The sequence below is a fragment of the Prionailurus bengalensis genome, chromosome A2 (assembly GCF_016509475.1).
Source record: "Prionailurus bengalensis isolate Pbe53 chromosome A2, Fcat_Pben_1.1_paternal_pri, whole genome shotgun sequence".
In the NCBI taxonomy this organism is placed as follows: domain Eukaryota; kingdom Metazoa; phylum Chordata; class Mammalia; order Carnivora; family Felidae; genus Prionailurus; species Prionailurus bengalensis.
The window spans coordinates 112,586,273-112,612,708 of record NC_057348.1 but is presented as its reverse complement, the minus strand read 5'-3'; the positions used below and the strand labels follow the sequence as shown (position 1 = coordinate 112,612,708).

Here is a 26,436-nt window from a genome sequence, read left to right as displayed (position 1 = left end):
ATGTTATAAAGATAGAAAAGAATAAAGATAAGAACAAAATGAAAGTAAGATCATGAGTTTCTATGTTATGTAAATATGTTATAGGTTATTACATGTTTTAAGAGAATCTGATATAAAAATATATGAAATTATAGGCATTTTGTAAAGAGATACAGAAGGGCTTTAAAAAGTTAAACAAACCTTCCTAAAGAATTTTAAATTTCATACATTTTATTTTATTTTTTATAAGTTCATTTATTTATCTTAAGACAGAGAGAGAGAGAGATAGACAGACAGACAGACAGAGAGGCAGAGAGACAGAGGGAGAGAGAGAAGCCCAAGGAGGTTCTGCACTGTCACTACAGAGCCCAACATGGGGCTCAAATCCACAAACTGTAAGATCATGACCAGAGCCAAGATCAAGAGTTGGATGCTCAACCAAAGGAGCCACCTAGGCACCCCTAATTTCATGTATTTTAGAGCTATAATGAGTTATTATAGTCTTCATATAACAGGCTGTATATGTTTAAAATGTAGAACTTGGTAAGTTTAGACATAACTACACACCCATGAAACCATTACCACAGTCAAGATAATGAACATATCCACTACCTCTAGAAGTTTCCTACAGCCTTTTGTAATCCCCCTCTCCCACACCTCTCAGCTGCCAACCCTCTTCTCCTATAATCACGGACATGCTGTTACTACATATTATTTTTCATTTCCTAAAATTTTATATAAATGAAATCATACAGTATGTATTCTTTTTTCCTCTGGCTTCTTTTGCTCAACATAATTGATTTGAGATTTATTCATAATACTGAATAAATTAACATTTCATTATTTTTATTGGTGAATGGTATTCTATTGTATGAATATACCACAATTTATATATTCAGTCACCTCTTGATATGAATTTAGGTCATTCCCAGTTTTGGGCTATTACAAGTAAAACTGCTATGAATATTCATATTCAAGACTTTGTGTGGACACATGATTTAATTTCTTTCAGGTAAATACCTAGAAGAGGAATGCTTGGATCAGATAGTAGATGTATGTTTAATTCTTTAAGAAATTGCCAAACTGTTTTCCAAAGTGAGTTTGCCATTTTGTATTCCCACTAGCAAAATATGGAATGCTTCTGGCTTCATATCACTGCCAACACTTGTTAGAGTCAGTCTTTTTAGTTTCCACCATTGTAATGGTGTGTCATGATATCTCAATTATGAGTTTAATTTGCACTTCTCTAATTACTAATGATGTTTGGCATCTTTTTGTGTGCTTGTTTGCCATATGCACATCTTCTTTGGTAAAATGTCTATTCAAATATTTTGCCCATTTTTCTTTTTCTTTTCTCTTTTTTATTTTTTTTTAAGAGCCAGAGAGGGAAAAAGTGAGCAGGGGAGATGGGCAGCGGGAGAGAGAGAGAATCTCAAGCAGGCTCCACACTCAGCACGAAGCCTTAATGTGGAGCCTGATGCAGGGATCGATCCTATGACCCTGGGATCACGACCAGAGCTGAAATCAAGAGTCAGACGCCCAACTGACTAAACCACCCAAATGCTCCTTTTGCCCATTTTTTCAACTGGGTTGTTGGTATTCTTATTATTGTGCTTTGGGAGTTTTTGTATATTTTGGACACAAGTCCTTTATTAGATATGTGACTTATAAATGTTTTCTCTCAGATTATGGCCTATCTTTTCATCTCTTAAAAGCATTTTACAAATAGCAAAGGTCTTGATTTTGGTGAAGTCTAATTTATCATGTTTTTTTTTCTCTTTTATGAATTGTGCTTCTGGTGTTGCATCTAAGAAATCTTTGCTAAGGTTTTCCTACTGGATTTTCTTATGGAAGTTTTTGAATTTTAGGTTTTATAGTAAATTCTGTAATCCATTTTGAGTTAATTTTAATCTGTGATCTGAGACAAGGATTGAAGATGATTATTTTGTATATTGTTGATACAGCTATAGCATCATTTCTTGAAAAGACCATACATTAATTATTCAATTGTCTTTACTGTACTTTTGTCTAAATACAATTAACCATCTGTGTGTGGGTTTATTTCTTAACTCTATTCCGCTCTATTGATCTATTTTAATATAGCTGTATTATTAAGAATTGGAATTAGGTAGTACAAATTCTCCAACTTTGTTCTTTTTCAAAGTTGTTTTGATTATTTTATCCTTTTGAATTTTCATTTATAATCAGTTTGTCAAATTCTACAAAAAAGCCTGCTGAAATATTGATTGGTATTGCCTTGAACCTATAGATCAATTTGGAGAGAACAGATGCCTCAATGATATTGACTCTTCTTATTTATGTACATAGTATATTCCTCAACTTATTTAGGTCTCCTTTCATTTTTCTTAGTAATATTTTATATATTTCAGTGCATGGATCTTATAATCTTTTATCAAATTTATCCCTAAGTATTTCATATTTTTGACAATATTGTACATGAAATTATTTTTAAAATTTCAATTCCTATTTTTTGATTTTTGTACTTTCTTTTTGGTGCATTCTATAGGATTATTTATATAGATAGTCATGTTGTCTGTGAAGAAAGACAGTTTTCTATCTTTCTTTCCTATTTGGATGCCTTTTATTTTCTGGCCTTATTGCACAGGCTGGAACTTGTGGCACAATGTTGAATAGAAGTGGTGAGAGTGTACATCCTTGCCTTGTTCTTGATTTTAGTTACCTCACTATTGAGAGTGATGTTAGCTATAGATTTGTTGTTTATGCCTTTTATCAGGTTGAGAAAATTTCTTTTAATTCCTGGTTTGCTGAGAGTTATCAGGAATAGACAGTGCATTTTGTCAACTGAATTTTATACATTGATTGAGATGATTATTTTTTTCTTAATAAGAAGTATCACATTAATTTCTTAATGTTAGGCCATATTTGTACTCCTTAGATAAATCCTAGTTGGTGATGATATAGTATTCTTTTTATACATTGTTGATTAGACTTCCTAAAATTTTGTTAGTAAGTTTTCCATCTATGTTCATGAAGTAAATTTATCTATAAACTTATTTTCTTGTAACATCTTTGTCTAACTTTGATACCAGAGTAATACTGGTCTCATAGAATTGGTCTCATAGAAGAGAGAATCTCTTAGAACCTCATAGAAGATTGGTCTCATAGAATATTTGTCTCTTCAATTTTCTATTTGGTAGAATTCACCAGTTAAGACAATTAGGCCTGAAGTTTTCTTTAAGGAAAGGTTTTCACTACAAATTTAATTTCTTTTTAATAGATATAAGATTAAGTTATTAATTTATTTTTGAGCGGGCTTTGGTAGTTTGTGTCTTTTAAAGAATTTGACCATCTCATCTGAGTTGTAAGATTTATTTTCATAAATGTTTTCATAAGATCATCTTATTCTTTAGAGGAGGGAGAGAGAGAGAGAATGTGAGAGAGAGAGAGCATGCATGTAAGTTGGGGAGGGGCAGAAGGAGAGGGAAAGAGAATCTTTCTCCTTTTTTTTTCTATTTTTTTTTAATGTTTATTTACTTTTGAGAGAAAGAGAGAGAGAGACAGAGGTGTGAACAGGGGAGGGGCAGACGCAGAATCTGAAGCAGGCTCCAGGCTCTGAGCTGTCAGCACAGAGCCCAATGCAGGGCTTGAACTCACAGACTGTGAGATCATGACCTGAGCTGAAGTTGGATGCTTAACCAACTGAGCCACCCAGGCTCCATGGGAAAGAGAGAATCTTAAGCAGGCTCCATGATCAGAGAGGAACTCTCACAACCCTTAGATCATGACCTGAGCTGAAATCAAGAGTCAGATGCTTAAATGACTGAGCCACCCAGACACCCCTATTATTCTTTTAATATAGGTAGAACTTGTAGTGATGTTACCATGCTCATTCTTGATATTGGTAATTTGTATCTTCTTTCTTAAATTGTTCAGTCAGTCCAGTGGTTTTCAGTTTACTGAGGCTCTCAAATAACCAGTTTTGGATTTCACTGATTTTTTTTTCTTATTTAAAAAAAAAGTTAATTTATTTTGAGAGAGAGAGAGAGAGTGAGAGCACATGCAAGTGGGGTGAGGGGCAGAAAGCAGGGGAGAGAAAATTCAAAACAGACTCTATGCTCAGAGCAGAGCCCGACTTGGGGCTCAGTCTCATGACCATGACATCATGATCTGAGCTGAGATCAAGAATGGGATGCTTAGCCAACTGAGCCACCCAGGTGCCCCAACTTTTTTCTTTATAATTACCTTCTTCCTTCTAGTTTCTTAAGGCATAAGTTTATTAATTTGAGATCTTTCTTTTTATGTATAAATTTCTTTCTCAGTAATACTTTAAGCCTCATCTCACATTTTTTTTAAACTGGAGTTATTTTTATTTTTTTAAAGTTTTTATTTAAATTTCAGTTAGTTAATATATAGTGTAATATTAGTTTCAGGTGTACATTATAGTGACTCAACACTTCCATACATCACCTGGTGCTCATCATGACAAGTGCACGCCTTAATCTCCATCACCTATTTAATCCACCTCCCATCCATCTCCTGTCTGGTAACCATCACTTTGTTCTCTATAGTTAAGAGTCTGTTTTTTGGTTTGCCTTTCTTTATCTTGCTTTCCTTCCCCCCCACCCCTTTACTCATTTGTTTTATTTCTTAAATCATACGGGAATTTGTCTTTCTCTGACTTATTTTACTTGGCATAATAGTCTCTAGCTCCATCCATGACATTGCAAAAGGCAGATTGCATTCTTTTTTATAGAGGAGTCATATTCCATTGTATGTATATGTATGTATTCATAGTAGTATTCATTTACTAATGTACAATTGCAGTGTTTTCATAAATTGGCAATTGTAGACAATGCAGCTATAAACATTGGGGTGCATATATTCCTTTGAATTAGTATTTTTGTATTCCTTGGGTAAATACCCAGTAGTACAATTGCTGGATTATAGGGTACATTTTAATTATGTTTGGCATCATTTTCATTCAGCTCAAAATACTTGGGAATTTCTCTTTTGATTTCTTCTTTGATCCATGCATTATTTAGAAGTGAGTTGCTTAGCTTCCAAATATTTCAAGATTTCCAGTCCACTTCTGTGCTTGATCCCTTCTCTTCTCTTCTCTCCTCTTCTCTCTTCTCTTCTCTCTTCTCTTCAGATTTTACTTTTAAGTAATCTCTACATCCAACGTGAAGCCTGAACCTACAATTCCAAGATCAAGAGTCGCATGCTCTACCAACTGAGCCAGCCAGGTGTCCCTCTGCTCTTGATTTCTGATATAATTCCACTTTGGTGAAGTAATATATATTGCATTACTTGAATTTTTAAAACCATATTGAGACCTGTGTTATGGCTTAGAATATGGTCTGTCTTGATAAATGTTTCAGACGGATTTGAGAAGAATGTGTATTCTTCTGTTGATAGGTGGAGTCTTCCATAAATGTCCATTAGTTCAAGCTGGTTGAGAGTGCTGTTAAAGTCATCTATACCCCTGCTGAATTTTAGTCTACTTGTTTCGTCAATATTTAAGAGAAGTAGTGAAATCTCTGGTAAAACTATAAATTTTTATTCTCTTTTTGGTTCTTTTATATATTGATCCTTTAATATAATTATGAAAAAAACCCCTCTTTATCCCTGGTAATATTTTATTGCTTTGAAATATACTTTGACAACTATTAACATCACAGTCTATCTTCAAGTAATATTCCATACCACTTAGGAGCCTTAAAATAGAATATTTCCATTTCTCCCTCCTAGTCTTTTGGATACTGTTTTTACAAATTTTTACTTATACTTCTGTAATAAACCCTATACTGCAATGTTATTTTTTTCTTAAAAAAGTAAGTTATTTTTGAAATACACTTACAAAAGTATTATTGGGGTGCCTGCCTGGCTCATTCAGTAAAGGATGTGACCTTTTTTTAAGTTTATTTATTTTGAGAGACAGCGTGCGTGTGCATGCATGCAAGTGAGGGAGGGACAGAGAGAGAGGGAGAGAGAGGATCCCAAGCAGGTCTGCACTGTCTGCACAGAGCCAACGCAGGGCTCTGTCCCACAAACCATGAGATTATGACCTGAGCCGAAATCAAGAGTTGGACGCTTAACTGACTGAGCCGCCCAGGTGCCCCAAGCATGTGACTCTTGAACTCAGGGTCATGAATTCAAGTCTCATGTTGGGCATGGAGACTACTTAAAAAAATTATTAATCATTACTAACTATTATTATATTAGTCCATTTATTACTATTTTGAATATTTTTTATTCCTTTGTGTAGATTCAGATTTCCATGTGGTATCACTTTCTTTCTGCTTAAAGGCCTTCTTTTAACATTTCTAGTACTGTAGGTCTGGTGGTGATAAATTACTTTAGCCTTTTTTTCCTGAAAAATTCTGTACATTGTCTTATTTTTGAAAAATATTTTACTGTGTAGCATTTTGATTTTTTTCTTTTTAGTACTTTCAAGATACTACTCTATTGTCTTCTGGCTTGCATTGTGTCTAATAAGAAGTCTGTGATTTTCTTATTTTTTCCCCTTCCACATGTTATGCTGATATTCTCTGGCTGCCTTAAAATTTTTCTCCTTATTGCAGGTTTTAAGCAATTTGGTTATGATGTGCCTTGGCATAGTGGACCCTATATTTCTTGTATTTGGAATTTAATAAGCTTTTTGGATCTGTAGTTTTTAGTTCTCACCAAATTTGGAAAAAATTTTCATTGTTCAAATGTTTTTTACTCTTCCTTTGGGAACATATGAAATACAGTAACTGTTTAATGTTCCTACTCATTCTACCCAGTGTGTCATTTCTGGGTTTATTTCTATTGATTGAGTTACTTCATTTTGGGCACTATTTTCTTGCTTCTTTACTTGCTGGTAACTTTTGATTGGATGACAAATACTATAAATTTTACTTCTTGGGTACGTTTGAATTATCATTTTTTTAATACTTTATTTTTTCAGTAATCTCTGCACCCAACATGAGGCTTGAACTTACAACGCCGAGATCAAGAGTTGCATGCTCTACTGACTGAGCCAGCCAGGTGCCCTGGTATTTTTGAATTCTTAAATATTTATTATGGAGCTTTGTACTGGAACACATTTAAATTACTTGGAAATAGTTTGATCCCTTTCAGGTTTGCTTTTAAGCTTTGTTAGTTGGGCTCATAGCTGTGTTTAGTATGGGACTATTCCCCCTTTTCCCCCAAACTCTGAGGAAATACATTCCTTAATATCCAACTCAATGACCCATGAATTTAGAGACTGCTCACTTGAGCTGGTTTAATAAGAACTACTTTTTTTTAAAGTTTATTTATTTATTTTGAGAGAGAGAGAGTGGGAGAGGGGCAGAGAGAGAGCAAGAGAGAATCCCTAGCAGGCTGTGCACAGTCAGTGCTCAAACTCACAAACTGTGAGATCATGACCTGAGCAGAAATCAAGAGTTGGACACTTAACCGACGAAGCCACCCTGGTGCCCTAATAACTACTTTTAAACTGGTGGTACCAGAGGCGGGGGTTGGTTAAACAAGTGATGGGGATTCAGTAGTGCACTTATCATGATGAGCACTGGGTGATGTACAGAAGTGTAGAATTACTATACTGTCCATCTGAAACTAATATAACACTGTATGTTAACTAGCTGGAATTAAAATAAAAACTTAAAAGAATAAGAACTACTCCTGACCCTTTGTAAGCCTTTGTGAAAGGACTGTTCTCTTTCCTCCTTTCCGGCACATCTTTCCTCTGCTGTTGGCAGTTTTCTTAATGTGCTGATCAGTACCCAGATGAAGACTCAGTGGAGAACCTATGAAGATCTCTGGAACTCTGAGAAACTCTCTTCTTTTAGTTCTTTGTTCTAAGGATGCTGCCTAGTTTGGCTTCCTGGGCTCTGCATGGGTTTCCCCTTCTAGCTCTGAGGCTTGGAAACTATCCAGACAGTAACCTGGATCAGTGATAAGATTTATTTCATTTGTTTCTTTTTCCTCAGGGATCACGATGTCCAATGTTAGAAAATTGTTCCACATATTTTGTTCTGTTTCTTAGGTGTTTCAAGCAGAAAGGTAAACCCGGTTCCTGTTAACCTATTTTGGCTGAAAGCAGAAATCTCTAATTTCATCTGGTTTTCATAGCACTTGACACAAATGATCTCTTCCTCTTTTGTGACACTTTCCTTTGTTGGCTTCTATGATACCATACTCTCCTGGCTTTCTTTTTATTTTCTAGCCATTCTCTAGATTCCTTTGTTGGTGACTGCTTTTCTACCTGAATTTAAATTTTGCTGGGTCCTGCTTCTCAATATCCTGTCCTAGTTGCTTCTACATCTACAATTTATTTCTAATTGGACAGCTTTAATCAGGTCCATCAGGTCCATTGCTTAACCACTGTCATCTCTTCCCTGCCTTGGTTCCCAAACACCATTCTCCACACAGCAGCCAAATCAAACAGATTGGTTCATGCACTTTTCTGAATAAGACCCTCTCATGCAACAGTTCTTAACCTGCTTTGTGTCAGGGACTCCTCTGGAAGACTGATGAAATCTGAGGACTCCTTACCAGAAGGATTTATAACAATGTGCTAAATAACCCATGGGTCTCAAAGAAAACAAATAAATTGAAATATAGTATTCAAAATATTTAACAAAAAATTTAAAGTTGTGATACAGTTATGGTTGTGTTTCATTATTAGCATATTAAATAACAAGATATAATAGTGATGAGTGTAAAGATATTCTAACATGTCTATAACAACTGTAATGAGATATCAAAATTTCTGTGATTTTCATTGGTGATGTTATAGGCCCTGGTCATAATACTGTAGTCTGTTGTTCATATTCATAATTAAATTAATTTTTCATCAAGGATAGGTGGGAAAAAAAGTTATGATATTTTTTCTAATTCAGGTTAATTGCCTCTGAATTCTGTCCAGACTTTCCTTGTGGGTCATGGACCACTGGTTAAAAACCTCTGATGGCTTTCTGACAGAATAAGAAAAGAATCTAAAAGACAAGATCAAAATCTTACTATGGTCTACAAGGTGCTGCCTGATCCAGCCCCTGAGTATCTCACACAACTCTTTGCCCATCTTTCTCCTTAGTCACTGTGACCCCCAACTCCAGGCCCTTATATTAGCTGTTCCCCCTATTTAAAATAATACCACCTCTGTCCTAGCTACTGATTTATTACCTTTTGGGTCCAAATGCACCCTTTTACCTGATAAATATTTTTCCTTTATCAGATAGTAAGATGTCAAGCTGTGTCAGTTGAGGGTACTGGAAAAACCCTACAGGGGGGAATTTTTCTTTCTGGTGGCTTACTGGGAAGGCTCCTGCAGGATGAGTTTTTCTCTCTGCTACTCTGCTTGCACAGTTTTTTTCAGAGTTAATTGAGTGCAGTTTTCTCTTGTGTTTGGCCACCAAGTGCTTTGTCCAGCTCTTGGCTTGGCCAGGAGAGGCCTAACCATGGGACCCAGATAGCACTGGCCTGTGATTCAGCCAGGTCACTAACGCATGCACCTTACTACACATGGGGCTGTACTTGACTCTTGCATAGGGCAACCTGTCCAGCTCCTGGTTCCAACAGTGCCCTGTAGCTTCTCCTGGCACCTAGGGATTCTGGCATGCCACAGGACAGATTTCCAGCAAACCCCACCAGTGAGGTATCTTATCAACTTCTCTGCCATCCAGTGAACAAAAGCTGTGCCTTCTGAAGTGAGGCATGAATCTCAACCTTGGCTGGGGAAGAATCAGGGCTCTTCTTTGGGTCTCTATTTCAACCTCACTAGTGGTTGCTACTTTTGTCTGCTACCTCTGTATTCTTTAGAATTCTCTTAATTTTCACTAGCCAAATACTGCTATGTCTAAAGGAACTAGAAAAAGAAGAGCAAAGCCCATTCTTAAGAGATTTCTTGCCTCCAAAATGACCTGTGACATAAATGCAGTCTTATTTGAGGACCTCTTTCTTAGAGCATTACTGTAATACTACAGTGAAGTTTGGGAAAGATTTGCTTTATACACTTAGTGCTAAAGTAATATTTTATCATATATTCTAAATATTATAAGAATTAAATGAAAATTAATTGGAGAACATGTGGGTAAAACTTGTTGATATTTGTTAAACCATTACCTCTTTATATTGGATGGATTCCTCAGACTTGCCAGTAAAGTCTGACTTGATGTTACTCATAGAGCACAGAGAAACCGAGTTGGTATTTTTTTCAGTAGAATATGCCATTGGTCCCATTTGTTCATCAGCTTTTTTAATATCCTTAAATGAAGAATATACATGTCACCATTAGAATAATGCCTTCAAAATTCAAAAGAATTTTATTAAGCATCCCTCTAACACTGTATTGCAACTGATACTGAAGGTGATATATTCTTGTGCAGTTCTTGCTGAAGTTTTCAGGTGTGATAGAGGACTAGTAAGTCCAACTTATACTAAAATGTTAGTGGATGACAATAGCTTTCTTTTCCAAAGACCTGTATAATTAACTGGAGAGAACAATGCCTTAGTTGAAAACAACTATTCCACTAGAAGGGACAGATTTTAGTAAAAAGAACTTTGTGAGGGAGAAGACTTCAAAGATACTCTTTCTGATTCCTTATTCCTAGCCTTTCATGAAACTTATAAATTTATAACATATAGCTAGGCACTTAAATGTGATGCTGGCTCTAGGCTTGAGAGAGATGTCAGGAGACAATAACACTTTCTAGGCCTGCAACTGCTGCCCCTTCCAAACTGATTGGAAAGCAACTCAATGGGCCAGCTCCTAGAGAATAAGAAATCGCAGAGACATCAAGTTAACTTTAAAGACACTGTTTAAATGATAGGGCAAGGAGGAAGTTCTAAACCAGACTGCTCTAAGTCTAGTTTTTGGGTTTTTTGGCTACTCAGAGAAATGAGATCAGATTTAGTGAAATAAAGAAAAACTACACATTCTCTGCTCAACTGAATATGGTGTGAGTAAATTTGTGACTTCCCCACGAAGAGATGAAGAGGGAGATGAGACAGAAATGAGGAGCCCAGTTTGGATGATGGTGTCCCAGACCAGGTTGGAGCAGAGACAGACAGTCTTAGGTGGATTTAGGTGCAAAAGAGCATATGCATATGGAAGGCTTTCCAGACACTGTGCTTCTTTGACAAGCTTAACAACTGTTAATCAGTCATTTCAAAGTATGGTAAGCTTTAACCAGCTTTATAGTATCTTAACATCTTTAATCAGACATTCTTTTATGCTATCACTTTCTTTTTTTTTTTTTCTTCTATAAATTTCTCTACCAAGAAAGAAATCATTTACTTGGCTTTTTTCAGGAGCTATTTATTTTGTGGCAGGCTTAAAATGAAATTTTGACCTCTTCTCATAATAAATTTTTCTAAGAAGGTGTTTAACAGGTCAAAGACAATTTCTTTTCCTGAGAAGGCTGCTAGACAAAATACTTATGATAGGAAGTTTTGGTATGTATCTATCTACCAGTTTTTATTTCATTTTCATGTGAAAAAATCACTAAAGGAATATGTCTGTAAGTAATCATATATGTTTAAGATAAATAATTACAGCATTACTCTTCCCGGTTTGAACTTTTCTAAAAAGGCTGATTGGATAATACTAACAATAGTAATATAATAAAATTTAGTATGCCAACAGTAACTCTAAATACTTTACATGAATGACTCATTTAAGACTTACAGAAATTCATAACTAAGTTACTTTTATTTTCTCCATGTTAAAGATTAGAAAACTGAGGCACAGGGAATTTAAATAACTTGCCGAAGGGCCTAAAACTATTAAGTGGCATAGTCAGAATTTCAAATTACAGTGTCTCCAGAGCTCATAACCCTAACCACTGCTATGCTGCTTCTTGTGATTGATTCTCTTAACAACAGTAACTTTACAACACTTATGAGCATCATGAATTCTAACAAACTGATTCATTTGGACATTACAGGTATAGTGGCAAATAAGCACTTCCAGAGTTTCAGAAATGCGTCACTGTTTATGTAGATACCACAGATGTTATGTTTGCTATGCAGTACCCAGAATATTGTAGTTGTTCACTGAGTATTAAAAATGGTATTGTTTTATCAGAATGAACCTTATTTTTGGTAATCAGAGACTACCAATCCATTCTGAATAAGGTGTTTTAAATACTTATACATTTATACCACAAACATTCCATTTTTGTTTTCCTTACATTGTGAAACTCTTTAACATAAGACCTAATAATGGAGTTTTAGTTTAGTTATAATGAAAAATAAAGGCACGTTACTTCAAAGAAAGATACGAGTGTAGTAGCTTTAAAAAACATCAAAATAGGGTTAATTTAACCATAGCTATTTGCTTTTATTGGTATCCTTATTAGTTTGGAAGTATGGAACTTAATAATTTCATAAATTGTTAAGTGTACTCTGGAATGAAAATCATACAGATTCAACTGTCATATAATGGCTAATTTTATTTTTAAAGAAAAATATGGCCTAATATGAAATAAAATTGAAACTGGCAGGTTTTGAATCTATATAAGATTACATTTTCAAACTTTTTTTTTTTTTTTACTATGACTGTTTTATAGAAGGTGTTTAAAAATAATTCATTCTAGCATTGTGGAGAAAGCTAGGGTTCAGAATGTGAAGTTTTAAGTGTGAGGAGGACATGGAGGCTCATAACTTTCTAAATTTCATAATTTGTGAAATAATATTTTTAATTAAGTTTTCCATTGTAATTCCAGTACAGTTAACATACAGTGTTATATTAGTTCCACGCATACAATATAGTGATTCAACAATTCCATACACTTTGACCTACGTACTGACCTATTTTCACTGAGCATTATACTCTCTAGCTCTGTCCATGTCATTTCAAATGGTAAGATTTCATAATTTTTTATGGCTGAATAATATTCCACTGTATATATACACCACATCTTCTTTATCCATTTATCAATCAAAGGACACTTGGGCTGTTTCTATAATTTGGCTATTGTAAATAAAGTTGCAATAAATACAGGGGTGCATGTATCCCTTTGAATTAGTGTTTTTGTATTTTTTGGGTGAATACCAAGTAGTGCAACTACTGGATAATAGGACAGTTTTACTTTCAACTTTTTGAGGACCCTCTATTCTGTTTTCCACAGTGGCTTCATCAGTTTACATTCCCACCAATAGTGCATGAGGGTTTTTCTTCACACCCTCACTAACACTTGTTTCGTTTTTCTTTTCTTTTTTTTAAGTTTATTTATTTTGAGAGAAAGAAAGAGAGAAAGAGAGTGCGTGTGCAGGTGTGGGGCAGAGAGAGAGAGGGCTCTCAGTGTAGAGCCTGATGTGGGGCTCGACCCCATGTAACATGAGACCATGACCTGAGCCAAAATCTGGAGTTGGATGCTTAACCAAGTGAGCCATACAGGCATCCATTTCTTGTGTTTTTGATTTTCACCATTTTGATAGGTGTGAGGTGATATCTCACTGTAGTTTTGATTTGAATTTCCCTGATGATGAGTGATGTTGAGCATTTTTTCATGTTGGTCATCTGGATGTCTTCTTTGGAAGCCTGTTTTCAGTGTGCCTGGCAAATATTAGGTGCTAGGTAACCATTAATTCTTTAATTTTCATCATATTATCTAGCACAATGCTGAGGATATTAGTCACATTGCATTTATTCACAGAGGAATTATAAATAAGCCTTGGTTGCTTTGTGAAATCTAAGATTATGATTCAGGACCTCTGTGGTATGATCCCTGAAAGGTTAAAAAAAAAAACCCTGCTAACATAGCATTATGTTACATAAACATTACCTGTGACATTACAAGTGAATAATATAGACCTTGTTTTGCCATTAATTCAGCATGTATTCCTTTTTCTGCCACCATCCCATCTTTTATGGTCACAATCAGATCTGCACTTCGAATAGTGGAAAGTCGGTGTGCTATGACAATTGTAGTTCGACCTTTGCTTGCCTACAAAACAGTAAGTATAGAAAACAAATATGAAATTAATAGAAATAACAAACTTTGAAATATTCAAAAAAGCTTGTTATTTAAAATATTAAGGAATCCTTGAATCTAGAAATTTGGACTTAAATGGATTAGGAAGACCAATAAAAATAATTTGGTAATTTAAAATGTAAACATACTCCTATCATAAGATCCATCCATTTAAATCCCAGATATTTATTCAAGGGAAATAAAAGTGCATGTCCACAGAAAGGCTTACATATGAATGTTCAGAGCAACCTTATGTGTAATATCCCAAAACTACAAACAAACTTAATAACTTAAATGGGCATCGATACCAATAAGCTCAAACATTCCATACAATGGAATACTATTTACCAATAAAAAGGAACTATTGATACATTCCACAATAAGGACAGGTCTGAAAACAAGTATGCTGAGTGCAAGAAGTCAGAGAGTATAGAATACATAATGTATGATTCTATATACACAAAGTTCTAGAAAATACATACTAATTTATACTGGCAGTAAACAAACCAGGGGTGGTCAAGAGCCAGGCAGAAGAAAGAGGGTTGGGATGGAGTATTTACAAAAAGCATGTAAAAGTTTTGAGGAATGATTGGTTGGCTATGTTGATTGTGGTGGTTTCACAGGTGTACATTTATGCCCAAACTTTTCTAAGTGTATACTTTTATATGTGCAGTGTAAGTCAATTAAACCTCAAAAAAAGCTGTTAGGAAAAAGAATCTCAAACAAAAGAACCAGCTTATTTATACCACCCAAGGTGGCCATTCTTGAAGTTCTGTAAGAATCCTGAATGGGACTGAGGCATTTTAATGAATGTTATGCAAATGTAATGATAAAGTAGATTGAGGAGCAACTAACTATTGTAGGTAGAAAGATTTATTTTTCTTAATTTTGGCAAAGTCTGATGAAGCACACATAATTATATTGTTAATTGGCAATTACTAGAATATGTGAGTTTCTCTAGGTGATATTTATGTGATATAGTCTGAAGAAGACAAGTCTAAACACTAAAATGTGTAGTGCTCCCTTTATTTTTCATAGTGCAAATATAGACTTCTTTTCCTTCCAAGATTTTATTTAAATTCGTTAGTTAACACATAGTGTAGTACTGGTTTCTGAAGTAGAATTTAGTGATTCCAAACTTACATATAACACCCAGGACTCATCACAACAAGTGCCCTCCTTAATGCCCATCACCCATTTAGCCCATTCCAATAAACAGTGGAGCTCATGCATCCCTTCAAATCAGTATTTCTGTATCCTTTGGGTAAATACCTAGTAGTGCAATTGTGGGGGTAGTCCTATTTTTAACATTTTTGAGGAAATCTCCATACTGTTTTCCAGAATAGCTGCACCAATTTGCATTCCCATCAACAGTGTAAGAGAGCTCCCCTTTCTCTTCATCCTTGCCAACACCTGTTATTTCTTGTGTTGTTAATTTTAGCCATTCTGACAGATGTGAGGTGATATCTCATTGTGGTTTTGATTTGCATTTCCCTGATGATGAGTGATGTTGAGCATTTTTTCATGTGTCTGTTAGCCATTTGTATATCTTCTTTAGACAAATGTCTGTTCATGTCTTCTGCCCATTTCTTAACTGGATTACTTATTTTTTTGATGTTGAGTTTGATAAGTTCTTTATAGATTTTGAATACTAGCCCTTTAACCAATATGTCATTTGCAAATATCTTTTCCCATTCTGTTGGTTGCCTTTTAGTTTCGTTGATTGTTTCCTTTGCTGTGCAGAAGCTTTTTATCTTGGTGAAGTCCCAATAGTTCATTTTTGCTTTTGTTTCCCTTGCCTCCAGAGACGTGTCTAGTAAGAAGTTGCTGCAGCTGAGGTTAAAGAGGTTGTTGTCTGTGTTCTCCTCTAGGATTCTGATGGTTTCCTGTCTCACATTTAGGTTTTTCATCCATTTTGAGTATATTTTTGTGTATGGTGTAAGAAAGTGGTCCTATATAAACATGGGTGAATGATAACTGGGAAGAGAGTTTTTATTGTTTGTTTTTTGTTTTCCTCAGTCTATTATTTTTATGTGGTAATTCTCAGTCTTGCTTATGAATGGTATAATACAATAGGCAAATTTTTTTGTTTTATTTTTTAATAAAAATTTTTTTTCAGTTTATTTATTTTGAGAGAGACAGAGGCAGCACACGTGCATGTGAGTAGGGGAAGGGCAGAAAGAGTGGGAGAGAGAGAGAGAGAGAGAGAGAGAGAGAGAGATAGAGAATATGAGAATCCCCAGCAGGCTCTGCACTATCAGCATAGAGCCTAATGTGGGGCTCAAACTCGTGAACCATGAGATCATGACCTGAGCCAAAACCAAGAATCAGATGCTTAAACAACTGAGCCATCCAGGCAACCCTAGTTTAGTTTTTTAAAATCAACTTTATTTTAGGATGGTTTCAATTTAGGGAAAATTTGCAAAGATACTACGGTATTCATGTACCCTGCACACAGTATCCCCCAGTGTCAATACCTGACATTTCTATGGTGCATTTTTTACAACAAATGAACCAGTATCAATATCTTATCAACTACATTCTATACTTTATTCATATTTCCTTAATATTTACCTATTATCTTTTTTCTGCTCCCAGATCCCCTTCAAAATACATTGCCACTTAGGCATCATGTCTCCTCAGGCTCCTCTTAGTTGTGACAATTTCTCAGATATTCCTTATTTTGTACGAACTTGGTATTTTTGAGGAATACCAGTCAGATACTCTGTAAAATGTCTCTCAATTTGCATTTGTCTGATGTGCCTAAGTTTTAGAGGTAAGACATTCAGCCTATATAATCCCACTTTTCTCATTTGAACTTCAAGTCTGAATTGTATTCTGGATCTTGGAGACCTGAGACTTGCCTACAGCACCTTAAAGGGGAATGAATGTAAGAATGCTGTTGTTGAGTGGGCATTCATTAGGACTACCAGTGCAAAGGTGAAAACACTCAAGACACCCAGGTTCCTGACCCATATCTCTCTCAATTATTCAATTACATTTCCTTGAGGTGACAAATGTTATTTCTTAAAAGCAACCAGATCTCAAAACTTACTGATGAAGCTATAAGATGTTACCAATTAGCTTAATGATTTCACAATACTATTAAATATTTCTCATAGCAAATTCATATGTATGAAATTTACTTAAAAATATAAAAGGGCACATATAACATGTATACTCTAAGGAGAATGTAGGACAGAAGGACTTGTAAAATCAAACAATGGGGAGACTGCAATTAGAAAAGGTTTGAGAATAGTATGCAGTCTCGTGACATAATCAGAATATAAGGTTTCCTGAAGCAGGTTATATTATTCTAGACCTTCTTTTCTTCATGGGAGACTCACTTTGCAAGCATTTTTACAGACCTATCTACTAATATTTCTTCACTTCTTAGGCATTACTTATGGAACAAGTTTACTTATTTTGCAAAAGTTCATGCTGTTGTCTGACATCTGAAAACAGACAGTAAGGGATGACATTTCTGCAGCTGTGCCTCAGTGAGCATTGATGTTCCCTCAGACTGAAATGGCCTGCACTTACTCATCTCTACCATCTTTACTCTGCTAAGCTCATGATCTAAACTCTAAACATGGGAAGACGGCAAGATGGCGGCTTAGGAGGACGCTGGGCTCACCGCACGTCCTGCTGATCACTTAGATTCCATCTACACCTGCCTAAATAACCCAGAAAACCGCCAGAGGATTAGCAGAACGGAGTCGCCGGAGCCAAACGCAGACGAGAGGCCCACGGAAGAGGGTAGGAAGGGCGGCGAGGCGGTGCGCGCTCCACGGACTGGTAGGAGGGAGCCGGGGCGGAGGGGCGGCTCGCTGGCCAAGCAGAGCCCCCGAGTCTGGCTTGCAAAAGTGGAGGGGCCTGACAGACTGTGTTCCCACAACAAGCGCGACTTAGCGTCTGGGAGGTCATAAGTTAACAGCTCTGCTCGGAAAGCGGGAAGGCTGGAGGACAAAGGGAGGGAGAGCTGCTGAGCCCCCTGACAAGAGAGCTCAGTTTGGTGGGGAACAAAGGCACTCACCAGCGCCATCTCCCCCGCCCATCCCCCAGCCAAAATCCCAAAGAGAACCGGTTCCTGCCAGGGAACTTGCTCGCTCCACGCAAACACCCAACTCTGCGCTTCTGCGGAGCCAAACCTCCGGCAGCGGATCTGACTCCCTCCCGCTGCCACAGGGCCCCTCCTGAAGTGGATCACCTAAGGAGAAGCGATCTAAGCCTGCCCCTCCTGCCCCCGTGCACCTTGCCTACCCACCCCAGCTAATACGCCAGATCCCCAGCATCACAAGCCTGGCAGGGTGCAAGTAGCCCAGACGAGCCACCCCACCCCACAGTGAATCCCGCCCCTAGGAGAGGGGAAGAGAAGGCACACACCAGTCTGACTGTGGCCCCAGCGGTGGGCTGGGGGCAGACATCAGGTCTGACTGCGGCCCCGCCCACCAACTCCAGTTATACACCACAGCACAGGGGAAGTGCCCTGCAGGTCCTCACCATGCCAGGGACTATCCAAAATGACCAAGCGGAAGAATTCCCCTCAGAAGAATCTCCAGGAAATAACAACAGCTAATGAGCTGATCAAAAAGGATTTAAATAATATAACAGAAAGTGAATTTAGAATAATAGTCATAAAACTAATCGCTGGGCTTGAAAACAGTATACAGGACAGCAGAGAATCTCTTGCTACAGAGATCAAGGGACTAAGGAACAGTCACGAGGAGCTGAAAAACGCTTTAAACGAAATGCATAACAAAATGGAAACCACCACAGCTCGGCTTGAAGAGGCAGAGGAGAGAATAGGTGAACTAGAAGATAAAGTTATGGAAAAAGAGGAAGCTGAGAAAAAGAGAGATAAAAAAATCCAGGAGTATGAGGGGAAAATTAGAGAACTAAGTGATACACTCAAAAGAAATAATATACGCATAATTGGTATCCCAGAGGAGGAAGAGAGAGGGAAAGGTGCTGAAGGGGTACTTGAAGAAATAATAGCTGAGAACTTCCCTGAACTGGGGAAGGAAAAAGGCATTGAAATCCAAGAGGCACAGAAAACTCCCTTCAGACGTAACTTGAATCCATCTTCTGCACGACATATCATAGTGAAACTGGCAAAATACAAGGATAAAGAGAAAATTCTGAAAGCAGCAAGGGGTAAACGTGCCCTCACATATAAAGGGAGACCTATAAGACTCGTGACTGATCTCTCTTTTGAAACTTGGCAGGCCAGAAAGAATTGGCACGAGATTTTCAGGGTGCTAGACAGAAAAAATATGCAGCCGAGAATCCTTTATCCAGCAAGTCTGTCATTTAGAATAGAAGGAGAGATAAAGGTCTTCCCAAACAAACAAAAACTGAAGGAATTTGCCACCACTAAACCAGCCCTACAAGAGATCCTAAGGGGGACCCTGTGAGACAAAGTCCCAGAGACATCACTACAAGCATAAAACATACAGACATCACAATGACTCTAAACCCGTATCTTTCTATAATAACACTGAATGTAAATGGATTAAATGCGCCAACCAAAAGACATAGGGTATCAGAATGGATAAAAAAACAAGACCCATCTATTTGCTGTCTACAAGAGACTCATTTTAGACCTGAGGACACCTTTAGATTGAGAGTGAGGGGATGGAGAACTATTTATCATGCGACTGGAAGCCAAAAGAAAGCTGGAGTAGCCATACTTATATCAGACAAACTAGACTTTAAATTAAAGGCTGTAACAAGAGATGAAGAAGGACATTATATAATAGTTACAGGGTCTATCCATCAGGAAGAGCTAACAATTATAAACTCTAAACATTTGATTATCTTATTATAGAATGATTAATGTCTGAGTGTATCAAATAAATTACAGAAATGCCTAATACTTTAAAAGGGAAAAAATGCTCTATGCTCTAAAAGCCTACAAAATGGGCCTAAAAGTATTGTACATACTCAAGGTACTATAAAGTACACTACAAAAATACCACTCCACTACATCATACATGTGACCTTAAAACACAGAAGAAATTATGGAAGCCAAGTCCTCGTAGAAAACTGGTCAAAGAAATTTGAGCTGATGCTTTGTTTTCTAGCAAGAATTACTGTAAAAATAAGGGAGGTGCAATCCATTTTTCAGATGTCTCAGAGTAGATGTGGTAGTACCAATTTGAAAGAATTTCCTAATATCTTCTGTCCTTTATAGTTTAAACACAGCTAAGAGCCAAACAATTAGGTATTTGACCAAAAAAAAGGTCAACAGGAAGGTAGGTCTCTATTTGACACTTTGCTGGCATTTTTCAGATTACTTTGCAATTCCATACACAACAATAAATCACCAAGCAATTAGTTTGCACTTTGAAAGAGAGGGTGCTTTAAAACATCCCTCATAGAATTGCTAGGGCAGAGATAAGGGCCTGAGGAAGGTAGCTATTGTCTCACCAGTGGTGGTCATGTGCTTTGAATAAAGGTGGGCAAAAGGAAAAGAAAGAATAATGTAAAGTTGTGAGCATTTGAGAAAGCCTGAATTTGACTGATGGGTCAGTTAGCAGGGGTAATATACTCTCTGGAGAAGCCTGTAAACAGAGTTCTCATGTCTCACAGCAAGCATGGGATGGGAAACCAATGAGAATGCAAGTTCCCACTGACTTCCTGCTAGCAGGTAGGCTTAGGTGAACTTGGTCCTCACTGATGACACATACTCCATGATGCAATGCAGTCTTGTGGTCTTCAAATTCTTTTTTTCTTAAGCTGCAAAATCCTTTTATCAAAAGATAGCACATATGGGAACTTAACAGATTTAAATAAACCATACAGGTTAATGGTTAGTTGGTATTTGAATTTTTGGGGGTGGTGGTGCACAGCCCTACTTGCTCATCCACCCCATCTCTCTACCCTCCTTCACTCTTCACCAGACTCCTAAAAAACCCTAGAACACTAGTACTCCAAGAATACAGTCTGAAAAGCCTCTCACTACTATTTTACAAATTTTCAGTTCTTTTAGCTACCGAATTTTAATTGACCATCTGCTATAAGAAGGTCTTTATGGTAGTTTTATGGGAAACACAGGAGTTTTGGTGTCTTTACTTTATTACGATGTTGAAAGCCAACTGGCTTGCCATTCCTGTGGAACAACACTGGTTCCATAGCTGAACAATGTAGAATTACTGTCAGGTCACTTCACCTGTTTGAAAATGCTTTGTCAGGGGTCCCTGGGTGGCTCAGTTAAACATCTGACTCTTGATTTTGGCTCAGGTCATGATCTCACATGTGCGTGGGACCAAGCCCTGTGTTGGGCTCTGTGTAGACAGCCCAGAGTCTGCTTGGGATTCTCTGTCTCCCTCTCTCTCTGCCTCTCCCCTGCTTGTACTGTCTTGCTCTTTCTCAAAATAAATAAATAAAATAATACAAAAAGAAAATGCTTTCTCTTTTGTAAAATGGAGTGACAAATAGCAAAATGTCAGGTCCTTAGAAGCCATATTTAATAAGTGACTCACATCCTACTTGACCTCTTCTTTTCAATTTTCAGGGATCTACTCACATGAGTATACACACACACACACACACACACACACACACACACACACATCTACTCACATGAGTACACACACACACACACACACACACACACCTAAGTTAAGACTCTTTAGAGAGTAAAACATATTCAAAATCTAAACTCTTTGCTGAGATGAGGACACATGTAATACCTCATTAGGAATATGGAATAAGACCCTATAGTACAATGTTTTCTTTTTATAACCTGAAACATCTTCATTCTTACTTTTGAATAAGCTAACAAACAAGCTAACAGTTGTTAGTAATAAAATTATTTCTAGTCATTTAATACCTTTCTCCTTCACTGTGGAGAAATTATAACAAGTAAATGATGAAGTCAATGGTGGGCAAGAAGAGAAAAGCCTATAATAATTAGCTCATCTTTCTTCCAAGAGGGAATAATATCTTATCTAGCCCAGATAAGACAGTAAGGGATGATATTTCTGCAGCTGTTCCTCAGTGAGCACTGATGTTCCCTCAGACTGGAATGGCCTGCACTTACTCATGTCTACCATCTTTACTCTGCTAAGCTCATGGTCTAAACTCTAAACATTTGATTAACTTATTATAGAATGATTAGTGTTTGAATGTATCAAATAAATCATATTGTCAATTAGAAAATTAGCAATTAGAAAAATCGATATATAGAAGGTTTTCTTATTTTGGGGGAGGACAAGGCTTAGGAATAATTTAAATTTACAGAAACCACTCCTGTCTTGAGGGGAAGATGACGGCGTAGAAAGACTCTGAGCTCACCGCGTCCTGCTGATCACTTAGATTCCACCTACACCTGCCTAAATAACCCAGAAAACCGCCAGAAGACTAGCAGAATGGAGTCTCCGGAGCCAAGTGCAGACGAGAGGTCCATGCAAGAGGGTAGGAAGGGCAGCGAGGCGGTGCGCGCTCCACGGACTGGAGGGAGGGAGCCGGGGTGGAGGGGTGGCCCGCCGGCCAAGCAGAGCCCCCGAGTCTGGCTTGCAAAAGCGGAGGGGCCGGACGGAGTGTGTTCCGACAGCAAGCGGGACTTAACATCTGGAAGGTTATAAGCTAACAGCTCTGCTCAGAGAACGGGAGGGCTGGAGGACAACGGGAGGGAGAGTTGTTGAGCCCCGGCCGACAGAGCGCAGCTTGGCGGGGAACAAAGGCGCTCGCCAACGCCATCTCCCTTGCCCATCCCCCAGCCAAAATCCCAAAGGAACCAGTTCCTGCCAGGAAACTTGCTTGCTCTGTGCAAACACCCAACACTGTGCTTCTGTGGATCCATCCCTCTGGCGGGTCTGACTCCCTCCCGGTGCCGCAGGGCCCCTCGCGAAGCAGATCACCGAAGGAAAAGCGAGCTGAGCCTGCCCCTCCTGCCCCTGTGCACCTTCCCGATCCACCCCAGCTAATACGCCAGATCCCCAGCACCACAAGCCTGGCAGGGTGCAAGTAGCCCAGAAGGGCCACGCCACCCCACAGTGAATCCCGCCCCCAGGAGAGGGGAAGATAAGGTACACACCAGTCTGACTACGGCCCCAGCGGTGGGCTGGGGGCAGACATCAGGTCTGACTGCGGCCCCACCCACCAACTCCAGTTATACACCACAGTACAGGGGAAGTGCCCCGCAGTCCCTCACCACTCCAGGGACTATCCAAAATGACCAAACGGAAGATTTCCCCTCAAAAGAATCTCCAGGAAATAACAACAGCTAATGAACTGATCAAAAACGATTTAAACAATATAACAGAAAGTGAATTTAGAATAATAGTCATAAAATTAATTGCTGGGCTTGAAAACAGTAGAAAGGACAGCAGAGAGTCTATTGCTACAGACATCAAGGGACTAAGGAACAGCCAGGAGGAGCTAAAAAATGCTATCAATGAGCTGAAAAATAAAATGGAGACAACCACGGCTCGGATTGAAGAGGCAGAGGAGAGAATAGGTAAACTAGAAGATAAAATTATGGAAAAAGAAGAAGCTGAGAAAAAGAGAGATAAAAAAATCCAGGAGTATCAGGGGAAAATTAGAGAACTAAGTAATGCACTAAAGAGAAATAATATACACGTAATTGGTATTCCAGATGAGGAAGAGAGAGGGAAAGGTGCTGAAGGTGTACTTGAAGAAATAATAGCTGAGAACTTCCCTGATCTGGGGAAGGAAAAAGGCATTGAAATCCAAGAGGCACAGAGAACTCCCTTCAGACGTAACTTGAATCGATCTTCTGCAGGACATAGCATAGTGAAACTGACAAAATACAAGGATAAAGAGAAAATTCTGAAAGCAGCTAGAGATAACATGCTCTAACATATAAAGGGAGACCTATAAGACTCGTGACTGATCTCTCTACCAAAACTTGGCAGGCCAGAAAGGAATGACAGGAGATCTTCAATGTGATGAACAGAAAAAATATGCAGCCGAGAATCCTTTATCCAGCAAGTCTGTCATTTAGAATAGAAGGAGAGATAAAGGTCTTCCCAAACAAATAAAAACTGAAGGAATTCGTCACCACTAAACCAGCCCTACAAGAGATCCTAAGGGGGATCCTGTGAGACAAAGTACCAGAGACATCGCTACAAGCATGAAACCTACGGACATCACAATGACTCTAAACCCGTATCTTTCTATAATAACACTGAATGTAAATGGATTAAATGCGCCAACCAAAAGACATAGGGTATCAGAATGGATAAAAAAACAAGACCCATCTATTTGCTGTCTACAAGAGACTCATTTTAGACCTGAGGACACCTTCAGATTGAGAGTGAGGGGATGGAGAACTATTTATCATGTCACTGGAAGTCAAAAGAAAGCTGGAGTAGCCATACTTATATCAGACAAACTAGACTTTAAATTAAAGGCTGTAACAAGAGATGAAGAAGGGCATTATATAATAATCACAGGGTCTATCCATCAGGAAGAGCTAACAATTATAAATGTCTATGCGCCGAATACAGGAGCACCCAAATATATAAAACAATTACTCACAAACATAAGCAACCTTATTGATAAGAATGTGGTAATTGCAGGGGACTTTAACACTCCACTTACAGAAATGGATAGATCATCTAGACACACGGTCAATAAAGAAACAAGGGCCCTGAATGATACATTGGATCAGATGGACTTGACAGATATATTTAGAACTCTGCATCCCAAAGCAACAGAATATACTTTCTTCTCGAGTGCACATGGAACATTCTCCAAGATAGATCACAAAAGAGCCCTTCATAAGTATACAAGAATTGAAATCATACCATGCATACTTTCAGACCACAATGCTATGAAGCTTGAAATCAACCACAGGAAAAAGTCTGGAAAACCTCCAAAAGCATGGAGGTTAAAGAACACCCTACTAAACAATGAATGGGTCAACTAGGCAATTAGAGAAGAAATTTAAAAATATATGGAAACAAACGAAAATGAAAATACAACAATCCAAACGCTTTGGGATGCAGCGAAGGCAGTCCTGAGAGGAAAATACATTGCAATCCAGGCCTATCTCAAGAAACAAGAAAAATCCCAAATACAAAATCTAACAGCACACCTAAAGGAACTAGAAGCAGAACAGCAAAGGCAGCCTAAACCCAGCAGAAGAAGAGAAATAATAAAGATCAGAGCAGAAACAAACAATATAGAATCTAAAAAAACTGTAGAGCAGATCAACGAAACCAAGAGTTGGTTTTTTGAAAAAATAAACAAAATTGATAAACCTCTAGCCAGGCTTCTCAAAAAGAAAAGGGAGATGACCCAAATAGATAAAATCATGAATGAAAATGGAATTATTACAACCAATCCCTCAGAGATACAAACAATTATCAGGGAATACTATGAAAAATTATATGCCAACAAACTGGACAACCTGGAAGAAATGGACAAATTCCTAAACACCCACACTCTTCCAAAACTCAATCAGGAGGAAATAGAAAGCTTGAACAGACCCATAACCAGCGAAGAAATTGAATCAGTCATCAAAAGTCTCCCAACAAATAAGAGTCCAGGACCAGATGACTTCCCAGGGGAGTTCTACCAGACGTTTAAAGCAGAGATAATACCTATCCTTCTCAAGGTATTCCAAAAAATAGAAAGGGAAGGAAAACTTCCAGACTCATTCTATGAAGCCAGTATTACTTTGATTCCTAAACCAGACAGAGACCCAGTAAAAAAGGGAACTACAGGCCAATATCCCTGATGAATATGGATGCAAAAATTCTCAATAAGATACTAGCAAATCGAATTCAACAGCATATAAAAAGAATTATTCACCATGATCAAGTGGGATTCATTCCTGGGATGCAGGGCTGGTTCAACATTCACAAATCAATCAACGTGATAGATCACATTAACAAAAAAAGAGAGAAGAACCATATGATCCTGTCAATCGATGCAGAAAAGGCCTTTGACAAAATTCAGCAACCTTTCTTAATAAAAACCCTCGAGAAAGTCGGGATAGAAGGAACATACTTAAACATCATAAAATACATTTATGAAAAGCCCACAGCTAACATCATCCTCAATGGGGAAAAACTGAGAGCTTTTTCCCTGAGATCAGGAACATGACAGGGATGCCCACTCTCACCGCTGTTGTTTAACATAGTGTTGGAAGTTCTAGCATCAGCAATCAGACAACAAAAGGAAATCAAAGGCATCAAAATTGGCAAAGATGAAGTTAAGCTTTCACTTTTGGTAGATGACATGATATTATACATGGAAAATCTGATAGACTCCACCAAAAGTCTGCTAGAACTGATGCATGAATTTAGCAAAGTTGCAGGATACAAAATCAGTGTACCGAAATCAGTTGCATTCTTATACACTAATAATGAAGCAACAGAAAGACAAATAAAGAAACTGATCCCATTCACAATTGCACCAAGAAGCGTAAAATACCTAGGAATAAATCTAATCAAAGATGTAAAGGATCTGTATGCTGAAAACTATAGAAAGCTCATGAAGGAAATTGAAGAAGATATAAAGAAATGGAATAACA

The 26,436-nt window shown here is 37.7% G+C and overlaps 1 protein-coding gene across 1 annotated transcript in view; it reads right to left on the bottom strand.

Moving 5' to 3' along the window:
- ABCB5 (ATP binding cassette subfamily B member 5) overlaps nucleotides 1–26,436 on the bottom strand; it is a 116,363-nt gene that overhangs the window by 49,562 nt on the left and 40,365 nt on the right. The window contains exons 14-15 of the mRNA XM_043589061.1: nucleotides 13,737–13,898; nucleotides 10,072–10,212 (exon numbers count right to left, since the gene is read on the bottom strand). Coding sequence (XP_043444996.1) covers nucleotides 10,072–10,212; nucleotides 13,737–13,898 — 303 coding nt within the window. The remainder of the gene's footprint in view (nucleotides 1–10,071; nucleotides 10,213–13,736; nucleotides 13,899–26,436) is intronic.